The sequence below is a fragment of the Octopus bimaculoides genome, chromosome 3 (assembly GCF_046866305.1).
Source record: "Octopus bimaculoides isolate indiv1 chromosome 3, ASM4686630v1, whole genome shotgun sequence".
In the NCBI taxonomy this organism is placed as follows: domain Eukaryota; kingdom Metazoa; phylum Mollusca; class Cephalopoda; order Octopoda; family Octopodidae; genus Octopus; species Octopus bimaculoides.
In genome coordinates this window covers 155,863,169-155,890,503 of record NC_142930.1, presented here as the reverse complement: position 1 = coordinate 155,890,503, position 27,335 = coordinate 155,863,169, and the positions used below count along the sequence as shown (strand labels likewise).

At 37.3% G+C, this 27,335-nt stretch overlaps 1 protein-coding gene across 7 annotated transcripts in view; it reads right to left on the bottom strand.

Moving 5' to 3' along the window:
• LOC106872321 (uncharacterized) overlaps window positions 1-27,335 on the bottom strand; it is a 217,908-nt gene that overhangs the window by 145,919 nt on the left and 44,654 nt on the right. For 3 of the 7 annotated variants that reach the window (XM_089349841.1, XM_089349843.1, XM_089349848.1), the window contains exon 2: window positions 7,757-7,791. The exons of 3 other annotated variants lie outside the window; for them this stretch is intronic. In XM_089349841.1, coding sequence (XP_089205967.1) covers window positions 7,757-7,765 — 9 coding nt within the window. In that variant the 5' untranslated portion in view covers window positions 7,766-7,791. Of the gene's footprint in view, window positions 1-7,756; window positions 7,792-15,944; window positions 16,242-27,335 lie in introns of those variants that run through there. One more of the 7 variants, XM_089349846.1, reaches the window with a different exon arrangement.

The following is a 27,335-nucleotide window of genomic DNA, read 5'->3' as shown; positions in this document are numbered from 1 at the left end:
ATGCCTGGACATTAGGTAATGTTTAAACCAATACTGCAGCAAATGGGATAAATCCAATCTTAGCTAAATAGACAAAAAAAAAAAACACCCCCAAAAAACAAACCAAAATATAAAAATAAAAACAGGAAAATTCTTGATAGTGAAGCAATAGATGTTTGTCCAATGCTCCGATGTCAGCCAACAGAATCTAATGACAACCAAGAAACATTGTATAAAGCTCTGTATGTATGTGAGCCATGTGTTTAACCCAAGCAGAAAATTCAGTTTCGGAGATAAAAGCAAGCACTTGAAAACAGAAAACAGGGGGAAAATACCTGGCACTAAGCTTTACCGGAAAAGGAAAAGTGGTTTTGGTTGGATTACAATGCAACATTCTTGTAATGTGATATATAAACTCAGGGCACTAATAATAGCATCTTAATTGATTATTTTCAGCTTGTGTTTATATGCCTTATCCAAACATATCACCATGAATAAATATACACAGAGCAATAGTAGAGGAAAAAAAAACCCCCCAAAGATGTGTAGATGTGTGTATATGATAAACTCTTATTTAAACCTTCAGCGTTCGTAAAAGAAAATCTATATATGATACTTGGTTTAATTGGGCAAATAGTTAAGGGATTTGATTACTAAGTATATATTCATGTTAAATCAAAATCTATTTTACTGGAAGAACAACACAAAACTGAGCGTTGTCCTTACACCATACGTAACAGCATGTTCACATACGCACACACACACACACACTTATATATATATATATATATATATATATATATATATATATATATATATACATACATATACATATATCATCATCATCATCATCATCATCATCATCATCATCGTTACAAACACACATACACAGAGAGAGATGCAATATACAGCACATGAGGTAATCACAAAGTGAAAGGCACAGCAAATCAAACCACCCTTCAATTAGACCCTGCTGTTTTCGTGATAGACATATTGGATAATGCAGCCCAAGATACACTATGCTTGAAAAATATGTGATGGTCATGCCTGGAATGCCTGACCAAATTAAGTCTGCTTGGTGAGGGATCACTTAAAGGCATTGAACAACAGTAACAACAATAGCTCACAGCATATATATAGGCACAGGAGTGGCTCTGTGGTAAGTAGCTTGCTTACCAACCACATGGTTCCGGGTTCATTCCCACTGCGTGGCACCTTGGGCAAGTGTCTGCTACTATAGCCTCGGGCTGACCAAATCCTTGTGAGTGGATTTGGTAGACGGAAACTGAAAGAAGCCCGTCATATGTATGTATATATGCGTGTGTGTGTGTATATGTTTATGTATCTGTGTTTGTCCCCCCAGCATCGCTTGACAACCGATGGTGGTGTGTTTACGTCCCCGTAACTTAGCGGTTCGGCAAAATAGATCGATAGAATAAGTACTAGGCTTCCAAAGAATAAGTCCTGGGGTCGATTTGCTCGACTAAAGGCGGTGCTCCAGCATGGCCGCAGTCAAATGACTGAAACAAGTAAAAGAGTAATACATTCAACAAAAGAATGAAGGTGCTGCCACATGGTCACTTGACTTGCTAGAAATAGCAGCAAAATCTTTCTCAAATTGCACCCTACCATTATTGCATAATACAATCTTAGATATGATGTCTAAAGATCTGACAGGATGGTCATGGCTGGAACACCATGCAAAATATTTCAAGTATCTCTGCAACTAACCTAAATGGAGAAGCTTCTCATAGTTTAATCACTCTATCATACTGCTGTCAACTTGGAAGGTTTGTCCCATTGTTGAGTCCGCTAGGATAAACTCTTCCTCATGCATTTTCTACACTCACCAGCCTCATATTGTAACATTTTCATGCTTCCTTGTTTAACAACAGTAAGATCAACTATGTCATTGTCATTCTGTACATACTAATCCCTGACAACATCTGGATTCTTTATAGTACCCTGCCAGACAATCCAGAACATCTCATTTTGGGATCATTACCACTATTCATTGTGGAGATAAGCTGGTCTGACTAGCCATATAGGCACACAAGTACCTGCCTCACACACACACACACATACACACACATCACCTCTCCAGCCAGATTTTCCCCATCCATTTTCAGCCCTATCCAATGACTGACCCTCTCAACTGTTGCCAAGATTTCTTTCAAAATGGCATTTGCTTGACAATAACTAAAGCTGATTAATAGCAGCCGCTATCTCAGTCTGGTCCCAATAAAACCTCTACAGCCAAATCCTTAATCCTACTCTACCCTCATCTCTGTTTGGATTTGCCATGGACTTTAGCGCCAGCCACAGTTCTAGTTGGTTGCCCTCTGTTTGTTGTCTCAAGGAAACTTCTAGTTTTCTCTAAGTTACGAGCTGGTATCTCTTCTCTCCCTTTAGTCGTAAAACATTCAACTAGGAATTTCTTTGAATCTGCAATCCATGAAGATTTTATTTAGATTCCATGTTTTCCATCACCAAAATGCCATTCATCTCTAAAATCATCTGGTTCTTACTCTAAAGTCACTAATCACAGACCTATGTAGATTAATACATACATGCACACACATTTGTATCACACACACACACAAACTTTAAAACACACACACTAGTACACACAAACATACATGCAGACAAACGCATATATGAACACATGCACACATGGCAAAGAGAATGAAGAAAAGGGGGAAGAGTAGCAGAAAACCAATGAGGAAATCGGTGCAATCAAAAGAACTCTTACCATTGGTAATTTCATAATGGTATTGGATGAAGACGGAATGGAAAGGTTAATGGCAAACGGAAAAATGATAAATGAATGATGAAAGCACTGAGACATTACCATGTCATTTGACATTCAAGGAAATATATAGCAAGGTGGTTGGTAATGTAATAAGAGTAAGGGACAGAGTGTGAGGGATATGAGAAGGGGAGGAGGGAGATTGGATGGAGGGAAGGAAGAAGGGAGAGACATTGAAGGAAGAGATATGAGAAAGAATAATACATATATACAACTCTCTCTCTCTTTCACTCTCTCCATACATATACATATATGCATATATATATATACATAATTTATCTATATATATACATATATTTATTTATTTATTTTATTTATGGGTTTCAGCCAAGTGGCTGCGGTCATACTGGAGCACCACCGTGATTTTCCATCTTTATGCTGTGCTCTCTTCATGTTCCTTGCATGGCTCTTCTCCCCCACCTGATATGGTCCAATCAAGAGTTTTGATGGCACATCTGGTGTATAAGAGAATTTGACATCGCTGCCCTAAACTGCGTCTCATTTCGAGCCATTGGTTCGTCTAGTATCGTGGAGAGGAAAGCGTCGAGTTTTGTCTTGAAGACCTCCGCATCCATGTCTTGTAGGTCTCTCAAATGTTTTGGCAGTGCATTGAAGAGCTGAGGTCCTCTGAAACCGAGGCTGCTGCAGTATCTCGTTCTTATGTGAGATGCAGTGGACAGCACCTTTGGCACCATGCAGTGGCGACCCGTGCGGGCATTCCATGTAGTACTTGATGCCAAAGTTTGGCACCAGTCCTTCCAGTGTTTTCCATATGTATATTATTACATATCTCTCCCGCCTGCGCTCCAGGGAGTAGAGACCTAGTGCCTTCAGTCGCTCCCTGTAGTTCGTCTGTTGGACTGTGGCGATCTTTTTTGTATAGTGCCGCTGAATTGCCTCGAGTTCTGCTGTCCGTTTAACACTGTGTTGTGACCACAACTGAGAGCAATAGTCTAGGCGGCTCAGAACAAATGTCTTCCATAGAGTCAACATGACTTTTTGATCCCTTGTACGGAATGTCCTCAGTATCCACCCTGCCAGTTGTCTGCACTTTGCTGTCAACTTGACAATGTGCATGTGAAATGATGCATCACTACACATGTTGATATATTTATCTATATATATGTGTATATATATATATATATACGTCTGTGTAACTTAGCGGTTCGGCAAAAAAGAGGCCGATAGAATAAGTACTAGGCTTACAAAGAATAAGTCCTGGGGTCGATCTGCTCAACTAAAAGGCGGTGCTCCAGCATGGCCACAGTGAAAATGACTGAAACAAGTAAAAGAGTAAAAGTGTATATATATATATATATATATATATATATATATATATATATATATATATATATATATATATATATATATATATATGTATATATATACACATATATATAAATATATATGTATATATATGTATATATCTATCTATCTATATATATATATACTTTTATATGTACAGATACAATAATCCTTTGAGATTCTGATAATTTTTCTGAATCTCCCTGATTCTTTTAATGTGCTGGTTACCTGGTATTAAATTGATATTAATTAATATCCAATTTTTACCCTATTATTATGTATATATATAGATATATATGTATAAATATATATATACAAATATACATATATATATAAATATATATATATAAGTATATATATATGTGTATATATAAATATATATATATGTTTAAATATATATATATATATGTGTGTGTGTGTGTGTGTGTGTGTGTGTGTGTGTGTGTGTGTGTGTGTGTGTATAAATATATACATATATAAATATATATATATGTATATATATGTATATATATACATACATATATATGTAAATATATATATATATCAATATATATATATATATATATATATATATATATATATATTTATATATATGTATATATATATATGTATGCATATTTGTATAGGCATATATATATATATATATATGTGTAGAGTGTTAACATACACACACACACGTGTTTGCGTGTTTGTATACATATATATACAAACATAAATATATATATATATACACACATATGTATATATCTATATATATATATATATATATATATATTTATATATATATACATATACGAATGCGTATATTTTAATATATGTGTGTATGTGAGTAAATACATATATGTACACCCCCCCCCCTACATATATATATATATATATATATATATATAGACACACAGTAAGCTATGTAGCTGATATAAAAGCAGGGAAGAAAGAGTGTTTAACAGAAGAAGAATGTTAAATAAGGAAAAAAAAAAAAAAAAAGACAGAAACTGCAAATATAAAATTCAGAGCAGTAAGAGGTCGGCAGCAAGAGGTGGGGATGGGCGTGGGTGGGAATGGATAGACATGAGAATGGAATAACCAATTGCACAATACATGTGTGAAACTAGATTGATTATACATGACTTCTAGCATTCTTCACGTTTTAGTGCTTATTCCTTCCTTCCTTCCTTCCCTGTTAGCAACCGAGTTAGAAACGCTGCTAACTGTACAGATGGCATCAAAGTTTGGTCAGACAAGGAAAAGAATTTTAATCGCAATTTCTGTAATGAAATAGTAATCATCACCATCATCATCATCATATCATCATCATCATCATATCATCATCATCATCTTCATCGTCATCATCGTCATCATCATCATCATCATCATCATCATCATCATCATCATTATCATCATCATCAGCATCATCACCACTTAGGGTCGATGTCCCATGCTGGCATGGGCTGGATGGTTTGACAGGATCCGATGGATCCAAAGGACAGTATATGCTTAGTTATTTGTGCTGTTGTCTGCTTTCTAAAACAGTAAGGGAAGAGGGTTGCTAGCGCATCACCCTCTACCCACATTTTTCCCATCCACATCTTTACTATATGGGGTCCTAACAAAATCCGATAATAGATATAGATGCAAATGTATCTAATTATTCGTCTCCTTCTAAAATCAGGCATAACTTGGTAATAGGCCGCCTGTTCTTCATCTTGAGTTTACTTGGTAGAGTGTGTTTTACAAAGAGATTGGTTGTTTTTAACACATTCATGAATGTTGTGTTGGGCATTTCGTCTAGGCAACCTTTGTTAACTTGACAACAATGTCAAGGTAAGCTCTGATTGGCTGTATGCAAATGAGTTCATTACTGGGGTCCGGAACTCTCGTGCGGAAAAAAATTTTGCCTACTGGATGCCCTCCTTAACGCTATCTACTTAACAGTATGTACTTAGTCCTTTATTTTTTTCATGCCACCAGCTCTACTGAGGTTACCATGCAGCTCACTAGACTACGAATAAAGGAGTTTTATGCTAGGAGATGAGGGATTTCTTAACCAATTGCTGTTGAAGAGCCTTCTTGGGACTTTGTGTTACCAAATTCCGCAATATCATTAGTTACCCAAGAAAGCAGTAGAGCTGTTTATCATATGGATTTGACTTTAATCCTTTAGCATTCAGATTTATTTATCAAATATAATGCTTATTTATCCATTTTCTAAAATTGATTATATATCGAGATTGAACCAAATTCGATGACTGGCACCCAAGCCAACCTTCCTTCACTGGACACTAAACTCAGCTTGCGAAGACCTGTTGGGGCAAGTAAGATCGAAACTAAACCAAATTCGATGATTGGCACCTGTGCCAGTGTAGCACTATCAGCACTATCCGAGCAGAATCACTGCCAGAGCAGCGATCTCGCTTCTATGCCGGTGGTATGTAAAAAGTACCATTTGAGCGTGATCATTTCCACCTTCGCCTTACTGGCACTTGTGCCAGTGGCATGTGAACAAAACATTGGACTGACTCCTGTGCAGGTGGCACGTAAAAAACACCATTTGAGCGTGGCTGTTGCCAGTACAGGCAGACTGGCCCTCATGCCGGTGGCACATAAAAAGCACTCACTACACTCTCGGAGTGGTTGGCGTTAGGCAGGGCATCCACCAGTAGAAACTCTGCCAAATCAGATTGGAGTCTGGTGTAGCCATCTGGTTCGTCAGTCCCCAGTCAAATCGTCCAACCCATGCTAGCATGGAAAGCGGACGTTAAACGATGATGATGATGATGATGATGAATGCTTATTTATCCCATTTTCTAAAATTGATTATATATTGTCTTGCAGGTGCAAGATTTTCAAGATATGATTGGTTATTTTTAGAATGACATGGTACAGTAGGTGTGAGTGACTGAAGCCAGCCAGTTTCAACATAAAACGAGTAGAATACTTGGGCCAGATATGGTCAGTTTAAATACTAAAAGGTTAATAATCCCAGCTTCAGATGAAGAATAATTTCCAGAGAATATTATTGGGACTTCGAGAAATATGTCTTCATCAATGTGCACTCAAGTGAAGTATGTTCCGCTGCGCAAGGCCATACCATCGCAATGCCTGTTGAATCAGAAACCGAAAACAATGAACCAAAAATACTGATTGCCTTTCACATAGCATTAATTAGAAAAGTTGTAGAAAGAGAGAGAGAGAGAGAGAGAGAGGAGAGAGAGAGGGGGGAAGAGAGAGAGAAAGAGAAGCATAAAAGCATGTTTCCATAAACAAACAGCTAAAATTAAAGACAAGAAAAGCTGGTAAAAGACATATGTCGCCATACATGTGTGAAGGGGGGGGGAAGACAAAAACACACACAAAGAAGGTCAAAACAAAACGAAACAAAACAAAACAACACATTTATAAAAAAGAAAAGTTGGGGGTGGTGGGGTGACAAAACAGGGCGGCGGCAGGGGTGGGGGGAAACAGGTCCATAGAGACAGACGTTTCAGGAACAACAACGACAATACGAAAACAAAATACGAAAATTGAAAAAAAAAAAAAACGGAAACAAACGTTGAAACACAAGAGAGGAATGGTAAACATTAACAACAACAACAACAACAACAACAACAACGACAGCAACAACTACAACAAAAGACATGACGGAGAAGAAAAGATATTCCTAACCTTATCCATAAAACATGGAAATAAACATTATAATCCTAGAAAAGAAAAAATATTATGACTGTACAGGAAGAAGATCATAACAAATAGAAAACACAGTCATACATATATAATAACAAATAATAATAAAGATTGTAAGAATAAGAAGAAGAATAACAATGGTATTAATAATTATTATTTTCCAATTTGGGCACAAGGCCAGAAATTTGTGGGAGGGCGAAGCTTATTATCAAAGCTTATTTACATTGTTGAGCCTTGTGTTTCACTGTTATTATTTTAATGTCCCCTGAAAGGATGAAAGGCAAAAGTTGACCTCAGTGGCATTTGAAGTCAGAATGCAAAATAACAGCAGCAACAACAATAATAATAATGATGATGATGATGATGATGATAATAATAATAATAATAATAATGATAATTTTAAATTCCTTTATTGCCCACAAGGGGAGCTAAACACAGAGGGGACAAACAAGGACAGACAAAGAGACTAAATCGATTGCATCGACCCCAGTGTGTAACTGGTACTTATTTAATCGATCCCAAAAGAATGAAAGGCAAAGTCGACCTCGGCGGAATTTGAACTCAGAACGTAGCAGCAGACGCAATACCGTTAAGCATTTTGCCTGGCGTGCTAATGATTCTAACAGCTCGCCGCCTGATAATAATAATAATAATAATAATAATAATAATAATAATAATAATAATAATAAATGCCCGGATGCAGTACCGGGCAGTGGCTCTCATGGCTTCTGATCTTAATTGATTGGAAGTGTTATCATGTACATTGTTTTGTCTTGGTATAAAAGATGGGCTACAGCAAATATTCTGCTTAATACCACAGATTTGCTTGTCAGTTGTTTGACCTTAACCAGTTGAGCATGTCCCTTGATGGCTGCTGATATGTGCATCTCTGATCACGAGCAGAAGTAGTGGGGGAGCAGCATAGCCATTTGTTCAGAGGTATTTTTTGTGTATTGAATAATTCACCTTTGAAAACATGGGTGTTTTGCTCTACATCCTTAAACAAACTTTATTCAGGGACTTTTTGAGCGGGATGGGCTACTCGACCTGAAGATTATTCTAACTGGGCCCCACCTGCGGGGTCATGCACTGTTTATCTTGATATGAGATCACCATGTCGTACACATATGGTTGTGATGCATGTGCCTGGTGTACCCTTATCAGACGAGAAGTCATGATGGGTATACTGGGCTTCGTATATTTTACCCCCATGTCACTTTGATGGCATGCACTGCTCTCTCACTTAATAATAATAATAATAATAATAATAAGTAGATAAAGACAATAGAAAGTGCCAGATAATTGACTTTACTGTCTCAAATGATGAATAAATTAATATGAGAGGTATAAAAAATAGCAAAGTACCAGGACCTAGCCATTGAATTACAGAGACTATGGAAAGGGTGGGTAAAATGTATCCCAGTAGCTATAGGTGCATTGGGTACTATCCCTAAAGATCTGAACAGATGGAGAAAGGAAATAGGCATAAAATCCAGTTTAGTACAGCTCCAGAAAACAGTGTTATTAGGGAGAGCTAGGATACTTAGGAGGATTCTTGCATCTAAGCTTACTTGTTGTGGCCCAATGTTAGGACTCTTTTCTTTTCCAACAGTCTAGTCTGTTGAGTGTATATGAATAATAATAATAATAATAATAATAATAATAATAATAATAATAATAATAATAATAATAATAATAATAATAATGATGATCAGCAAGAACACACACACAAAAAAAAAAATGAGGGCTAACATTGGTAATCTTATTGTTCTACTTTCAATAATCACATACTTCAGATTATCAACACAAGATTAGAATAATACAATAGAAGGCGTTTCTGAAAATATTGTGATAACATAAAATTTGCCAACAAGTTTTATGTAGATTTTGGCAAGGAACAAATCGGCATACTAATAAGATTCCTTTGGAGACAGAATAATAATGCATCTCACAATTGTATAATTGATAAATGCATAGAAAATGTTAAAGTATATCTCATATATGTATATACACACACAAACACCAGAAACAGATATTTAAAGATCTATGTATATATATATATATATATATATATATATATATATATATCTGTGTGTGTGTGTGTGTGTGTGTGTGTGTGTGTGTGTGTGTGTGTGTGTGTGTGTGTGTGTACATATATGTGTCCATGTTTGTGTGTGTATAGTCGAAGGAGGTGTAGGAGTAGCTGTGTGGTAAGTAGCTTGCTTACAAACCACATGGTTCTGGGTTCAGTCCCACTGCGTGACACCTTGGGCAAGTGTCTTCTACTATTGCTTCAGGCCGTCCAAAGCCTTGTGAGTGGATTTGGAAGATGGAAACTGAAAGAAGCCCACCGTTATATATGTATATATATGGGTATATGCGTGTGTATATGCTTGTGTGTCTGTGTTTGTCCCCTCCACCCCAACATCGCTTGACAACTGATGCTGGTGTGTTTACGTCTCCGTAACTTAGCGGTTCGGCAAAAGAGCTGATAGAATAAGTACTAGGCTTACAAAGAATAAGTTCTGGCGTCGATTTGCTCGACTATTAAGGCAATGCTCCAGCATGGCCACAATCAAATGACTGAAACAAGTAAAAGAGTATATTGCCATCCGGTTTCACCAGTCCTCAGTCAAATCGTCCAACCCATGCTAGCATGGAAAGCGGACGTTAAACGATGATGATGATGATGATGATGATGATATATATATATATATATATATATATATATATATACATATATGTATACACATGTATGCCACATAAAAGCACCCAGCACACTTTGTAAAGTAGTTGGCATTCGGAAGAGCATCCAGTCATGGAAACCATGCCATAACAGATTGGAGTCTGGTGCAGCTCACCACCACTGGTCAGACCATCCAACCCATACCAGCATAGACAATGGACATTAAATGATGATGATGATCACACACACACACACACATTTATACGTATGTGCACACAGATATAAGCACATGGGTGAAAAAAAGTACTCGAATACCAATGGTAGAGTAGAATACTATTTTATCGAAGACGGAAAAAAAAAAATCACAAACTGTTACTCAAAATTTCATCATCTGATGAATGGTTGGTTACATTGAAACTCTGAGTAACAGTTTTCATAAAAGTGTGTGTGTGTGTGCATGTATTTTGAATGTGTGCGCGCGCGCGCGTTTGAGTATGTGTATGCGTGTATATTTGAGTCTGTGTATGTATGAATGCACAGAGAGTGTTGCAGTTCACTTGAAACAGTATAGTACGGAAATAGAAAAACGAATGGAATGAGAAATGAGGAAAGCTTCTAACAATGCAGAATGCTTTTAATAAACCTTTATATTTTGAGTTCAGTGACCCATCATCAAATGAAAATAGTCAAAGAAATGTGAATGCACTTAGATCCAGCCAAAATGGCAGAATCTATGTACATACACCACCCGAAATATAAAGGTTTTGAAAATCTTTTTGCATTCCCTTATTTATATATAAATATATATATATATATATATGTGTGTGTGTGTGTGTTAGTTATAGGGATTCAAAAGAACCTAGACACATGATGATACAAGAAATGGGTAGGTTACTATACAGTTTACAGTGAAGACATCATGTGTTAGTAGGGTACCGTAGATATGTAAGTACTAAATCCAAACTGCTGTATCCTAACACGTGATAACTTCATTATTGTTAACCTCATTGTGAACTCTCTCTCTCTCTCTCTCTCTCTCTCTCTCTCTCTCCATATATATATATATAAAGTTCAAAAAAAGGAAAAAGACAAAAAAAAACAACAGCAAAAAACAACGTGAGGACATGATACAGATTGTGTTACTAGACGCTTGGGAAAGGAAAGAGAGAGAGAGCATGACGTTTCGAGCGGAGCTCTTCGTCGGAAACAAAGAAAGTTCAAAGAAGGGGAAAACGGAGGAAGAAAAAATCGCCACCGATGTCCACGAGGTTACATTGTGGAATATATATATATATATATATATATACATATATATACATACACAAACACACACACTCACATATATCCAAATTGAGAGAGAGGAGCAGGTAAAATTTTAAATTATCCCTCTGGTGGCAAGTTAACTTAGGATTCCTTAACAACAACTCAACCTTCTTGTAATTATGATATCTTCGATCTGGTGAATAGCTAGTGGAGTATCCTACATTGAGTAATTACCACTTCCAAGGATCTGCCAGCTAGGAAACATGTAACCTGGATTTTTACCTGCTCCTCTCCCTCAATTTGAATATTTATTTGCTTTCATACCTACCCTAGTTGCTAATCGTGAACTATAAAAAAACCTTTTTCCAGCTTATCGAACTTCGATATGGGGATAAAGCCTGCAACCTTCTACGTCAATAACCTATTATTGTTCTTGAAAGTTGTTCTTTTATACCTACCAAGGACTGCTTGAAGCTTATTAATGTCCTACACGTTCATCCTTGGATTTTACAATCATACAAGATGCTGTATAACCAAATAATTAAGTTCGCTTCAAAACAACCACAAAATGTTAGGTTTCCCCCCGCAATGCATCTAACACAAACATTTTTTCTATAGCCTCGGGTCGACTTCTATGTGAATGAAATCGGGTGTGTCACACTGAGTGTGCTTATAAATTACATTAATAGTATTGTATGTCTGTAGAACAGTGAACCACGTTTAATTCAGCAGGCTTTTCTCATATTAGTGATGGGAGGATTCAATGATGCAAAGATAATTTCTTGAAATGAGTACCGTAGCGTTTGTGTGTAGTGGAGGCGCAATGGCCCAGTGGTTAGGGCAGTGGACTCGCCGTCATAGGATCGCGGTTTTGATTCCCAGACCGGGCGTTGTGAGTGTTTATTGAGCGAAAACACCTAAAGCTCCACGTGACTCCGACAGGCGAACCCTGCTGTACTCTTTCACCACAACTTTCTCTCACTCTTACTTCCTGTTTCTGTTGTACCTGTAATTCAAAGGGTCAGCCTTGTCACACTGTGTCACGCTGAATATCCCCGAGAACTACGTTAAGGGTACACGTGTCTGTGGAGTTCTCAGCCACTTGCACGTTAATTTCATGAGCAGGCTGTTCCGTTGATCGGATCAACTGGAACCCTCGACGTCGTAAGCAACGGAGTGCCAACAACAACAAGCGTTTGTGTAGTCTTGTTGAGATATGCACAAAGTCTTCGTCTCTAATTTCTAGTCCTACATTTTACTGCCTTAAACACACGGGATCACGGGAAAAACGAATATTCAAAGATAAAAAATTACAGGGAAACTTCATTAAATGACTGATTTGAGGTGGAGTTTTATTTCTGTTTTACTTTACTACGGATATTAAAAGGAAAAAAAAACGTGCTTCATTTGTCACATGTAACGCCATTATATAAATTTCGTTGTCATTGTGTCAATCACGCGTATTGTCAATTGAAAAACGTAATAATATTTAATAGCTATTTATGATATTTAAAGGAAGTGTCACAGTTTTGTTTTGCAAGTGATTTTTCTTTTACTTTTTTTTAATTTACGCTGAGCAAAACAAGCAATACTCTGTATCAAAAATAATTAATAACTTGGCCCTTTTAATACGAACACACCCGACACTATCCGTAGTTCGGTACTACTAAAGCATAGTGATCCCGAACGCGCAGTCACGCGTCCGCGCTAGCTAGTCGAGAGTAGTCGATCCTAACCCTAACCCTTTCCTTAACCCTAACCATAACCCTAACCATAACCCTATCCCTATCCCTAACCTTAACCCTAACCCTAAACACACGTATTCATTTGCACACGCGCACTTTTTGTAGGATCGACCACTCACGACTAGCTAGCGCAGAAGCGCGACTGCACGGTTGCGCGTTCGGGACCATTCTGCTTTAGTAGTACCCCGTAGTTCTATAAGAACGTCCTATTTTTAAGTCATCTAAATTAAAACTTTGCCATTAAAGATTCATGTAAATTTATGTTCCAAGTACCAGATTTAATTTTTAAAAAAAGGTTATTTTATTGAATTGTTCATTATTTTCAAAATTTATTGAAACACGGGAGCCTCGAGGTTGCAGATGACCTGTTTGAAATTAGCAACCGATTCTCGGTTATGACAGACTTTAGGATTCGAAACAGAAAATATGTTAAATGGGAAATAAGGGTAATTTTTCAGATTAACACCCGCACGATCTTCACTAGGGTGTTAGGGTTTTAGGGTCAGGGTTAGGGTTTTAGTGTTAGTTTTAGAGTTAGGGTTAGTGTTTAGGGTTACAGTTAGGGTTACGGTTACGGTTAGGGACGGAATTCCCAAACCCAAACCCTAAAACCCTAACCCTAATACCCTAACCGTAACCCCTAACCCTATAACCCTAACCCTAACCGTAACCCCTAACTCTAAAACCCTAACCCTAACACCCTAGTGAAGATCGTGCGGGAGTTAATCTGAAAAATTACCGAAATAAGTTCCTAAAGACCCGTATTCTTTTAAAAGCATTCCATTAGTAATCCTGTTTTTTTTTTTTGTACAATTACAGGTAAGTGTTTTCTTTCCTTTCTGGTACTTTGCTTCCGCAGAGCTTTTTTTTTCTTTTTTTTTTTTCTATAATTTATCAATAATGCAAATTTAAGCATGCGCAAAGGAATCAACGGATTTCCCATTTTGAAAATTTTGAATTTCGGAGCTTTAAACTCCAGAAAATAAAATCATACACAATCACGATAACCTCACATTTTACAGAAAAGAACACATTAAATAATATAATGTAGTAATAGCATGCTTTTGAACATGTGGCGAATCAGAGGAAAGTGCAAGTCAGAGTAAAACAATGACATCAGACGATCAGCCTAGAAATTTAACAATCATGTAACGCCATCTTGAAAAAGACTTCTATGCCAGAAACAACGCTAATGTCTACACGTCACGTTTCCTCACATTCCCCTCGAGTCAATTGTCCAGAAACTATTGTAAATTATCAGATTGGTGGTGAAATATATGAAGTAGAACGGACCCCTCACGAAAGACAATGAATGAGAAAGGAGCTCATACGAGCTTTCGACTTGCTAGAAATAGCAACGACCAATTTCCGTCAAATTACATCCTACCGTCTATGAAACAAACGTCTCTCAAAGCCCAACCCCTCGTCCTCGTCGTGAGAGATGGAAACAGGTAAAGCTGACCGAAAGAATTGGAATGGGCTAATCACCCGTGCAATGGATTTTAAGTGGTCTATACTCCGGTGGTCTATACAATTATAAGTGGTCTATACTCCGCGTTTGAGGGTTAAAGGCAAGAAAGAAGATAAATGTCGTCTCTGAAACAAACAAAGACCGACATATCAGATAATGTAATCATATATTTTTATATATATAAAAGATGGAATGGTCACGACTGGAATGCCTTTGATCATAAGACTACTTAATTAGTGCTAACCTGGAGCTAAACAAGAACAATATTACAGCATTTAACATTGTCTACTGAATATGAATTTACGTGAGGAGATAAATCGGTGAACCAGTACTTTATACACATGGCTGATTCCACTTCTTTTAGACTGAAATAGCATTACCCCCAGAGACACAAAAAGGGAGTAAATAAGAATGTCTTTCTCAAAGACGTTAATGAGCTGACATACTTTTTTGGGGCATACAATTTTCAGTATCATTTCTTTTTTTCTTTTGTGACATCCAGAACTCAGTATGCTTTCATATAACATCAAAATAGTATATAAAAAGGAATTCAAAGTCTTTCTGTGTGTGAGAGACGTAGAGAGACAGCTAGACACAGAGAAACGCGAGGCAGATTTACAAGGAGCATAACACAGATTATAGAAAAAAGAAAAAACAACAGAATAAATATATATATTAGGATAAATATATGTTAACATATGCAGAAGTTCAAGACAAAGTCTTTAATATACTCTATCCTCACTTGTGAAAAGATTCTGGGGGTTTATAGCATAAATAACTTTAAAATATATTAAATATAAAAAAATTACAAAGATATAGTGGAAGTTATTTAACAACTGGGAAATGGGACTTAATATGTGGCTAGAATGGTCTTCCATAACATGACTAATTTTCATTCTGCTGTTTTTGTTTTTTTTCCTATTCTTCTCCTGGCGACTTTAAGAATAACGGACATAATTTTAATAACATAATTCTTGTATGTAATAAGTAAATATCAAACATTACCTTGAGGGTTGATGTCTTTTGCTGAACAGAGATGTTTGGCAAACAAGATTCATAAATATATAGTTTTTTCGTTTATTTTTGTTTTTATAATTATAATACTATTCTTTTACGTATGCTCTTCCATAATTTTTTTCTTCTCCAGAAAATAATACAATTCATTGAGTTAACGAGGGAGCTTCTATATGGTCTTTTTATCCTCTAGAAATAGCAGCCAAGTTTTTCTCGCTCAAATTATAACACACTCTCTTTAAAACGGATAGACTAACACGTAAGATAATGTAGTACCATATACACTGCCTGAAAAATAAATAATCGGAATGTCATAGGTAGAACACCTTCGAATATTAAAAAAAAAGTCTACTCGATCTCGGAGTAATGAACAACTGTTAGCATAGATCACTCCAAGCGTCGCTCTCGCTGCGTTTGGAAGGTAAAACATATTATTACGACGTTCTCTTTTAATTCCATGGATTACACAAACATTCACTACCCCCTTACAGATCTCTTTTAATTCCATTTATTACACAAACATTCACGTATCCCCTTACAGAATTCTTTCACTGTCCCTATGCCCTTACGGCATAGCAACTCTGGGCATTTACTCAAAAGCCTCGTGTTGTCAAGAGGCCCAGTTCCGATCTATGTATGTTGTATTTTGCTGTCAGTAAATAAATACAATAGGGCCCAGTGCATTTATTTGCTCAAACATCCCTGAAAGTTTCATCCAAATCCATCCAGCGGTTCTTGAGATATCTTGTCCACGGACAGACAAACAATCGCGACCGAAAACAATACCACCGCCTTAGCGGAGGTAATAAATGAATATACATAAGGCGCAAGCGTGGCTGTGTGGTAAGAAACTTGCTTCCCGACTACATGGTTCCGGGTTCAAGTGTCTTCTATAGCCTCGGGCCGACCACAACTTTGTGAGTGGATTTGGTAGACAGCAACTGGAAGAAGCCTGTCTGATATATATATATATTTGTGATTGTTCCCCCACTATCGCTTGACAACTGATGTTGGTGTGTTTAAACGTCTCCATAACTTAGCGGTTCGGCCAAAGGGAAGATAGAAGTACTAGGCTTACAAAGAATAAGTTCTGGGGTCGATTTCTTCGATAAAAGGCGGTGCTCCAGCATGGCCGCAGTCAACTGACTGAAACAAATAAAAGAATAAGTGTGAATGGAACTTGTAACAATAAACCCCAGGTTCATGCATATCCGTGTTGAAAAGAAATTCGTTCCCCAACCATATGATGTGGGTCCGCGTTCGATCCCAATGCGTAACTTTTGTCGTGTACCACGCTGTTTAGGAAATTTTAGTGAAGGTTATTTTTAACTTTTACCATTTTAATTGTTTCGACCAGAGACTGGTCCAGGCCATGTCTAACTTAATAGCACCACCTGATAGGATTATCTAAATCCTTTTTACAGTCAAGTTTGGTCTATGGTCCATTCAAGTAGTAAGTTCTTATTAAGGGAGTTGCATCCAGGTATGGGTGGCTTGTCTGGTATTCCTTGAAGGAATCTGTCTAGACTCCGTTTAAAGCTGATAGGATCCTTTTCCTCTTTTATCTGTTTCAGGGCAATGTTAAACAGGGCAGAGCCTGTTGAGGAAAAGAAATTATGCCGCAATGTACCTATATGTTGTGATCTTGAATTGGTCAGGGGACGTATGGCCCGTGTTCCTTGCCTTGGATGAAGCTTGAAACTAATGTTCAGGTCGTTTGGGCAATGCTGGCGGTATATTGTCCACATCGTACAGAAGATGATGTACTACTCGCGGCGGCGCTGGAGAGAGTAGAGCTTCAAGGCTATATATATATATATATATATATATATATATATATATATATATATATATATATACTCTTTCACTTGTTTCAGTAATTTGACTGCGGCCATGCTGGAGCACCGCCTTTAGTCGAGCAAATCGACTCCGGGACTTATTCTTTGTAAGCTTAGTACTTATTCTATCGGTCTCTTTTGCCGAACCGCTAAGTGACGGGGACATAAACACACCAGCATCGGTTGTCAAGCAATGCTAGGGGGACAAACACAGACACACAAACACACACACATATACATACATATATATACATATATACGACGGGCTTCTTTCAGTTTCAGATACCAAATTCCACTCACAAGGCTTTGGTCGGCGCGAGGTCATAGTAGAAGACACTTGCCCAAGGTGCCACGCAGTGAGACTGAACCCGGAATCATGTGGTTGGTAGGCAAGCTACTTATCACACAGCCACTCCTGCGTCTGGAAAAAAAAAACACACACACATACCTATTTGTACTTATGTATTCATTCACATTTACATTCATAACCTGCACACTCACCAAAAACATATTCGCAAGTTTCAATTTAAACTCCTATATCGTCTTCAAGGCGCAGGCGTGACTGTGTGGTAAGAGGTTTACTCCCCAATCACATGGTTCCAAGTTCAGTCCCACTGCGTGGTGCCTTGGGCAAGTGTTGTCTACTATAAACCTCGGGCCGACCAAAGCCTTATGAGTAGATTTGATAGTCGTTGAATATATATATATATATATATATATATATATATATATATATATATATATATATATATCGTTGCTATTATGTTAAAGTTTAACAGTTAAACTGTCATTTGGCCAAATGTGTTCTTTTCAAAATTTATTTTTGCTTACAATAGCCGGCTCTTTTGGTCAAACTATCGTATCTCCAGCGGCTTCAGACGCCAAGATATCAAAAATTGCCAAAGTGTAGTACAACAGTTTTGCTATGGAATGGTGAAAGTTTTATCGTTTTCTGAAAAAGCAACGCTTTGGACTTACGACTCTTTTGCATAATAGCAACGATGTGTGTATGTGTATGTGTATGTCTTTGTCTCCCATTACCGCTTGGCTAAAGGTGTTGGTGTGTTCACGTCCCATTAACTTAACGATTCGGTAAAAGAGTCCACTACAGTAACTACTAAGCTTAAAAAATAATAGTCACTGGGGTCGATTCGTTCGACTAAAATTCTTCGAGGCGGTGCCCTAGAATAACAGTTATCTAATGACTGCGAACAATAACGATAAAGGGAAGGTAAAAAAAATCATGCACCGAATCCATATCACATTACTTACTGTAATAAAAGTATATTTTAGTTATACTGATGGGTTTGACAAAATAATCTATGACCTATATATATTTAGTACCGAATAACTGCAATATTCACATGTAGTTGAATTAGAGCATTGTGATATCCTTTTCTACTCTAGGTACAAGGTCGGAAATTTTTGGAGAGAGGCTAGTCGATTAGATCGATCCAGTACGCAACTGGTATTTAATTTATCGACCCCGCAAGGATGAAAAGCAAAGTCGACCTCAGCGGAATTTGAACTCAGAACGTAAAGACAGACGAAATATCTATTTCTTTATTACCCATAAAGGGCTATACAAAGAATTTTTAAGACATCACAAAACATAAAGTCGGTACAAAATGCAACAAACATAAAATCGGGGAACTACAGATGCACACACAGATGCACACGCACATACAAAAAAGATGTACACATATGTATTGACGTATGTACGTATACATGACAACACACCCCTTCACTCACTCTCTCTCTCTCTTCCTCTTTCTCTCCCTCTCTCTCTCTCTTTCACACACACATCCATTTTATATACACGAACATACATCTTTCACTTTCTCCTTTCTTTCACTTTAAGACAAAAGTAAATAAATAAATAAAAAATTATGGAAATTAACAAACTTTGGATGATGAAATCACATTCAGTTAAAAATATTTCTAAATGATTAAAATATTGTGTACATCAAAAGTGGACGTTTTTTTTCTTCTTAGTATGTGCGTATGTGTGTGTATATGTCACAGATAGCGGACGTGTGTTTATGTTGATTAACACGCAATGACATTCATTATATGTGTGTGTATTCTGTATGTGTGTTGATGTCACGGAAGCCATGTTTTGTTTTCGTCAAGAAATAACAAACAAAAATTGTGTTTAATTGTTTAAATAGATGTCCAGATATCACAAAAATTTGCACTCCACTGCCGAAGGTAAGTATGAAAGTAAATATGCAAAAAAAAAAGCATAAAGATAAAATATACGATTTCTGAGATATTTCGGGTAAACTCTCTAGAGTTTTAGTATTATTGAAATTGCGGCGTACGTACACTTTTTGCTCACCTTGTAAGTAAGTATGTATCTAAATTATGTACGACTTTTTTACTCCTTCTTTTAATCCCCCTTATACTTTCTTTTCTCTGTCCTCTTTTCATTTTCTCGCTCCCCCTCTCTCACATTCCTTGGCATTCTCTTTCTTTAATCTCGTTACTTTCCTTCATTATCTTCCGTGTAACTTTCCTTCTGTCCCTTCCTCACCTCTCTCTCTAATTCCTTCCCTAATTCTTCAATCCCGCTGCCCCTACTTCTCTCTTTTCCTTCCACGTAACCGGTGTTCAGCCAAGTATGATCTTTCTTTCTTGGCCCAAAAACTCGCCGCCCGCACAGCACCTCTTATTTTTCTGTCTCCTGACTTTCATCTATGTGTGTGCCTCAAGGCTGTCACTCCACACGCCATCTCAACTTGATTCGTCCTTATTAGTCAAAAGACACCTGTTGTTATTCTCTTTTTGTTTGTATTTGTAACCGTAAAGTATTTTCTCCGTTTTCTTTTTTTTTTTTGTCTGTGTTGTCATACACATTCGCCTGCCTTCTTCCAAAAATTTAATGCTTTTAGCTTAGACTTTTGGAGCCAGCCAATTTTGAACAGTCTCAAGTGCAACCAGCCGAAACTGTAATGATAATTTGGAAACTCGACTGACGAATAGAAGGCTACGAATGATCCGTCCTTGATTTTTCCTGTCTGTCTTTGTATCGTCTATCTGTCTGTATGTTTTTATTGTCGTCTGTTACGTTCTTATTCCATCTTTTGGACACACACACACACACATATGTATATAAATGAATACATACACACTCACACACATACATAAATACAGACCCGTCTATCCAAACAATTATATAACGTCTGTATGTGTGCGTACGCACATATGATGTTTGCATATATATATATATATATATATATATATATATATATATATATATATATACACATACATACATACAAATGTATGCTTGTATTTTCCTGTGCATGGAAGGATGAGTGAGAGAGGGAGAAGGAGATAGAAAGACATGCAAATGAAAAAAAAATTGGTGATCCATTATTCAAACATTGATTCCGCGTCTCAGATCAAATATATTATTTACATCAGTTTATTATGAGTCCTGTCTTTTCTTTCTCATTTGTTACTGGTTACGGCATTTCTTTCGTTTAAGCGCGTTTGTAACCGGAAACCTACGCATTTGCTTATACACAATTTCTCTCTTTATTCCTTCTGTCGCTCTCTCTCTCCTCTACGTATATACTTTTCTACTCTAGGCACAAGCCCCGAAATTTGGGGGGAGGGGTCCAGTAGATTAGATCGACCCCAGTACGTAACTGATACTTAATTTATCGATCCCGAAAGGAAGAAAGGCAAAGTCGACCTCGGCGGAATTTGAACTCAGAACATAAAGACACGAAATACCGCCAAGCATTTCACCTGGCGTGCTAACGTTTCTGCCAGCTCACCGCCTTCTCTACGCATCTAGTCGATGTACATGCATATACATATATACATGCATATGTGTGAGTGTGTGTGTGTGTGTGTGTGTGTGTGTGTGTCTGTGCTCCATTGCTGTTTGACCATCGCACGTGGTATGTTTAAGTCTCCTGTAACCAGCGGTTTGTCAAAAAGGTTCTGGGTCGATAAATGGTGTGTCTGTGCGTGTTTGTGTATATTGCGGGATTTCGATTTTGTTTGCTCCACCCCCACCTTTTGACAACCGGTGATGGTTTGTTTACATCCCTTATAATATAGCAGTTCGACAAAAACGACGGAATAAATACTAGATATTAAAAAAAAGCCCCCCCCCCCCCCCCCCGAAAAAAACAAGAAAGTTCGACGAAGACGTACTCCAGCACGGCCGCATTTCAGTGACTGAAACAAGTGAAAGATCAAACAAAAACAGATACGCGTTATAGCAATGACGTTGTTGTGACTGTTGCTTCGCCCTAAATTTCAAACCAACATTGAGATCCAAAAGCATAGTTAACTGCATTTTCTAGCAGGTCGAAAGTCTTCGTAAGAGGTACGAGATTATCACGGGTTTTAAGATCACGATGTCATTAGCACTGAAGTCACACCAAGGCACTTACCATACACATGCCAAGCGTTAACTGATATTAAATTTCACATCAAGATAGTTACACCGTTTTCTTGTCATATTTTCTATGTGTCAACACTTATCTTTGTATAAAACTGTCTGAACACAGAAGAGTCGGATATTCTTATCATTTTTTCCTTTTTCTTTTTCTCTTTTACTTTTTCCTTTTTACCGCTATTGCTCTCTCTCTCTATATATATATATTTATTTTGTTAATTTTACTACTGTGGCAGCTATTTTAGAGCAAGTCTCAATATGTTTTATCGGAGAGTTAAATTAATTACGGTTTTCCTTAGCTAGGTGTTTAACTAGAAAAACACGTGTGTGTCCCTGGTGGTAGGTGAGAACCAACGAACAAGTAAGGTATATAACATTTCATCTCGAGTACACATATGTGCATTCCTCATGATAATGAATATCAGAACAGTGCAAACACACACACAGACACATATAGTGTGTGTGAATATATATATATATATATATATATATATATATATATATATATGTGTGTGTGTGTGTGTATGTATGTATGTATGTATGTATGTATATATACGTATGTATACATAAAACGTGTGCATGTATGTACATATGTATACACGCACTATATATATATATGCACATATATATATTTATGTATGTATAAAACGTGTGCATGTATGTATGTGTATACACACACACACACACACATACACATATATATAGTCGAATCGAATAATGAAACATTAATAATAGCAATAACAAAACAACGAGAGGACGTGCACATAAAATGTATTAGTTTCACGGTTGGTAAAGGTGGGAAAAAAAGAAAGTGTTTTTGACGTTTCACGAATAGTTCTTCACCAGAAAGGAAAACGGAAGAGCCCAGAGATGGAACATATCACCAACAGCATGTGTATCATTACATGGCTGAAGTGACCGAAAGATAGATATGCCCGCGCGCACGCAGGCACACACACACTTCTATATTACATATGTGCATGTATAAGGCGTCGAGCTGTCAGAATTGCTAGCACGCCGAACAAAATGCTTAGCGGAATTTCGTCTGCCTTTCGGAGTTGATAAAATATGTACCAGCAGACCACTGGGCTCGATCTAATCGACTAACCTCATCATACCCCATCCCACAAATCTTAAACCTAGTGTCTATAGTAGAAACGATTATAGATGTGTGTGTGTGTGTGTGTGTGTATGTGTGTGTGTTGTGTGGTTCGAAATGAATGAAAAAGCAAAAGACAGAGAAAGGCGAAGAATAACCATAAGGTGTATTAGTTTGACGTTTCGAACCTGCGTCCTTCTACAGAAAAGATGAGGGGAGAAAACACCCGGAGAGAGAAGGGGAAAAACGGGAAGTGATAAAAAAAATTGTATTTGAGTTGCACATGTTGAATTATATATATATATATATAACTGGATTAATTTCCGTACAAGTATCATGTAATTTATATTTAAAATCTTAAATATAAATTTCAGGCCTATAGCTCGTTAGTACGTATATATATATATATATATATATATATATGTGTGTGTGTGTGTGTGTGTGTGTGTGTGTGTGTGTGTGTGTGTGTAACATACCTATGCCAGCTATGTTAGCTGTTAGTAAAGCTGTAGGCATTAACAAATTTGTCATCAAAGTGTCTTATATGATATTATACAAAATTATTTTAACAGCAACTACAAACGCATACACACTCACATCCACTCATATATACATACACATATCTACACATGCACAAAGACGGTAACTCCATGATACACTAAATCTTTAGATAAACCATTTCGTTGGCACTCCGTCGTTTACGACGACCAGGGTTCCAGTTGATCCGATCGACGGAACAGCTTGCTCGTGAAATTAACGTGCAAGTGGCTGAGCACTCCACAGACACGTGTACCCTTAATGTAGTTCTCGGGGGAGATTCAGCATGACACAGAGTGTGACAAGGCTGACCCTTTTAATTACAGGCACAACAGAAACAGGAAGAAAGTGTGAGATAAAGTTGTGGTGGAAGAGTACAGCAGGGTTCGCCCCTCCCTACCGGAGCCTCGTGTAGCTTTAGGTGTATTCGCTCAGGGAATCGAAACCGCGATCCTACGACCGCGAGTCCGCTGTCCTAACCACTGGGCCATTGCACCCCCACAGATAAACTATTTACCAAGTGACAAAATATGCTACCTGTAATTTTTTCTCAAAGATAATGAGACAATTTAGTTCATTATTAATTCTTTTTCAATCATTGTTAGAAAATATCGAGAGAAAATAACTTTTAATTAATCATATTTAGTTTTTTTAAATTTATAAGAAAATGTTCCAAATTATTTAAATGTATCATACTATGTCATTGAGTTCCTTCCGTGAACACACGAGAGAGTCTACATACCAAGAAGGAAGACTTCTCCCAGCAGGTCAGGACAATTTTGCTCGTTAATTAATGTATATAAGCCATTCGGAAACACACAAAGACTATTAAGTTCAGTAATAAATGTTTAAGTGAAGTTAATAACCTTTGTGTGTTTTTGAATGGCTGATATGTGCCTTTCACGTTGCATTCATTTTAGTTTCATTGTACGATCTCAGATCAAATCACTTGCCTGACAACTACACCCCATGAATACAAATAACATTTTAATTAAAGGTGCTTAATATAATGGCGTGCATAACTATAAAATTTTAAACGATTAATTATTTTCTCAGTCCAGATTCCATGAAAAATTTTTTATCGCTTGTATTTGCTATTCGTTTCCGGTTGTTCCCAATGCCTGTTCCACGCAGACGGCCAACATGTTAAAAATAACAACTAAATGCTCCTTGTATAACACACTACTGTTTTAAAAGACTTGGGAGATACTGGGGGCAATCTTTCGGTATAAGTAGTCGACGTCATTCACCCTCTCTGTCAGCTTAACCTGCTTATTTATGTCATGAAGATAAGTTGTGTGGGTGAATGGCGTCGTTTACTAATACCGAAAGATTGCCAATATTGGATAATGTAAACCCGCCACACCACTCCTACACAAAGTCTAAACAAAATGAAAGACGTGATGGCAATGCTTAGAATATTCCAGGTCCCTTCATGGCGGTGCCGCAGCATGGCCGCAGCCTAATGACAGAAACAACTAAAAGGTAAAAGGTAAAAGGTAAAATATAAACACACACACACACACACACACATTGAACAAAAATAATATTTGCAACATTTATTCCCACCGAGTTTCACGGATGTAGTGAACCAGCAATCGGCCGGTTGCTTACCTGTAAGCAAGCAAATCCGCTCGGCCTTCTGGTATGTCGTGCAATATTTGATTATGTCCCTTTACGTTCTCTACCAGAAAGAAAACAAAAAAAATGTAAAAAAAAAACGCAATGCAAGTCTTGATCTCCATTTTGAACTAACGTCTAAATGAATTAATATTACGTTGTTCTTAATAAAACTCAACCCTTTAGCAAATAGAAAGCCAACAGGTTATGGTTCTACTCCTCAGTGTCTATCTAATCCTCACTTCCCTCTCTTTCATTCTCTCCATTTCTCTGCGTTGCTATTTCTGCCGCCGCCCTCAATATCGTCTTCTTTTCTATATTCCTCTCTCTCTTTCTCTTACTACATGTTTTTACCCTCACCTTTTCTCTTTCTCTCTTTACTCTCTTCCACACTCGCTCGCTTTCTTTCTCTTTTCCCTTCTAGCTATCTCACTGTTATTCCTTTTCCGTTACTTTCTCTCTTCCACTGACGTGTTTTTTTTGTTTGTTTTCTTTTTACCTTCTACGTATATTTTTTCGTTGTCTCTCACCACCTCTATGTCTCTCTCTCTCTCTCTCTCTCTACACACACACACATATATAAATATATACATTCGTACATATATATATATATTTATATATATCAATTGTTTCCATTAAGTTTTCTTCTTCCCTACCGTCTCTCTAATTCTCTCTCAATCATTTTCCATCGTTCTTACCTCCCCTTGTTTTTTTTTGTTTTATTTAAACTCTCTAGAAAGACCTCTATTCCCGTCTTTATACATCTGCTTTCTTTCTTTCTTTATATCTTCCTTCGTCCATCCTCTCACTCCCGTACTCTCTCTCTCTCTTTCTCTTCTTACCAATCTTCTCTCTTATTCTCAATTATCCCCCCGCCTCTTACATCCTTCTCCTTTTTTTTTAACTTTCTAAAAATAACTCTCTCTGCATCGCCTTTCTTTCTTCCCCTCCCCCTTCTTTCTCTTTCTCGGTCCAAAACCTCCTTCTGTCTCTCTTTCCGTCACCCCTCTCTTTCTCTTGCTCTTTCTGTGTCCCGGTCTTTCTCCCTGCAGCAATTAATTGTTATGCACGGTCAGTACTGACTTAGAGAAAACTATTGTTGTATTTACAAATAGTGCCCAGAGCTATGTATCCATCCGCCTGTTCTCATCAGGCTTTATTAAATTTGAAGATTTTTAGAAAGAAAATCAATTACCTCATCACACGTAAAGGCCACTCTCATTTGCGTGCGCAACTAGGCACACACATACACAAACACACGAACACATATACATGTGCACTTACACACATACACACACAGTGTGAAACTACATATTAGTACTGTTAATATTAATCTTTGCTTTTCAATCAAACATACCAACATGAAACGTGGCTCATTTTCACGTGCGTATGCACACGCACAAACATATACCGGGTGCGCACACAAACATGTCACACACAAAACCATGTACTGAGACCAGAAGTTTCTTCCGTCCGTAACTCTATACTAGTCATGGGCAGACTGCGGCCCGAAGAACTTTCTGACTGGCATAACTAATGAAAGATTGCCTAGAATTTTATTAGTTGTGTGACCCTGCCTGATGTTGAGTCATATCTCATACAGCCTACTTCTCGTAAAAAGTTCTTCATACCTGGTCTATATGGTTGTTAGACCTGCAAAAAATAACGACTAAGTCACCCATATATCATAATATTCCTATTCATTCATCTATTGTTGATTCACTACTGAATGAAAACTTAGCCAACCTGCCTATTCGTCTGTGCCCGTTATAGGTTAACTGTCCATGCTGTCTGAGCACGAACATGGATGATGCGCTGTCATGATAGGAAGATATCACTGGTGGTAGCTAATACACTACCGTCTGCCA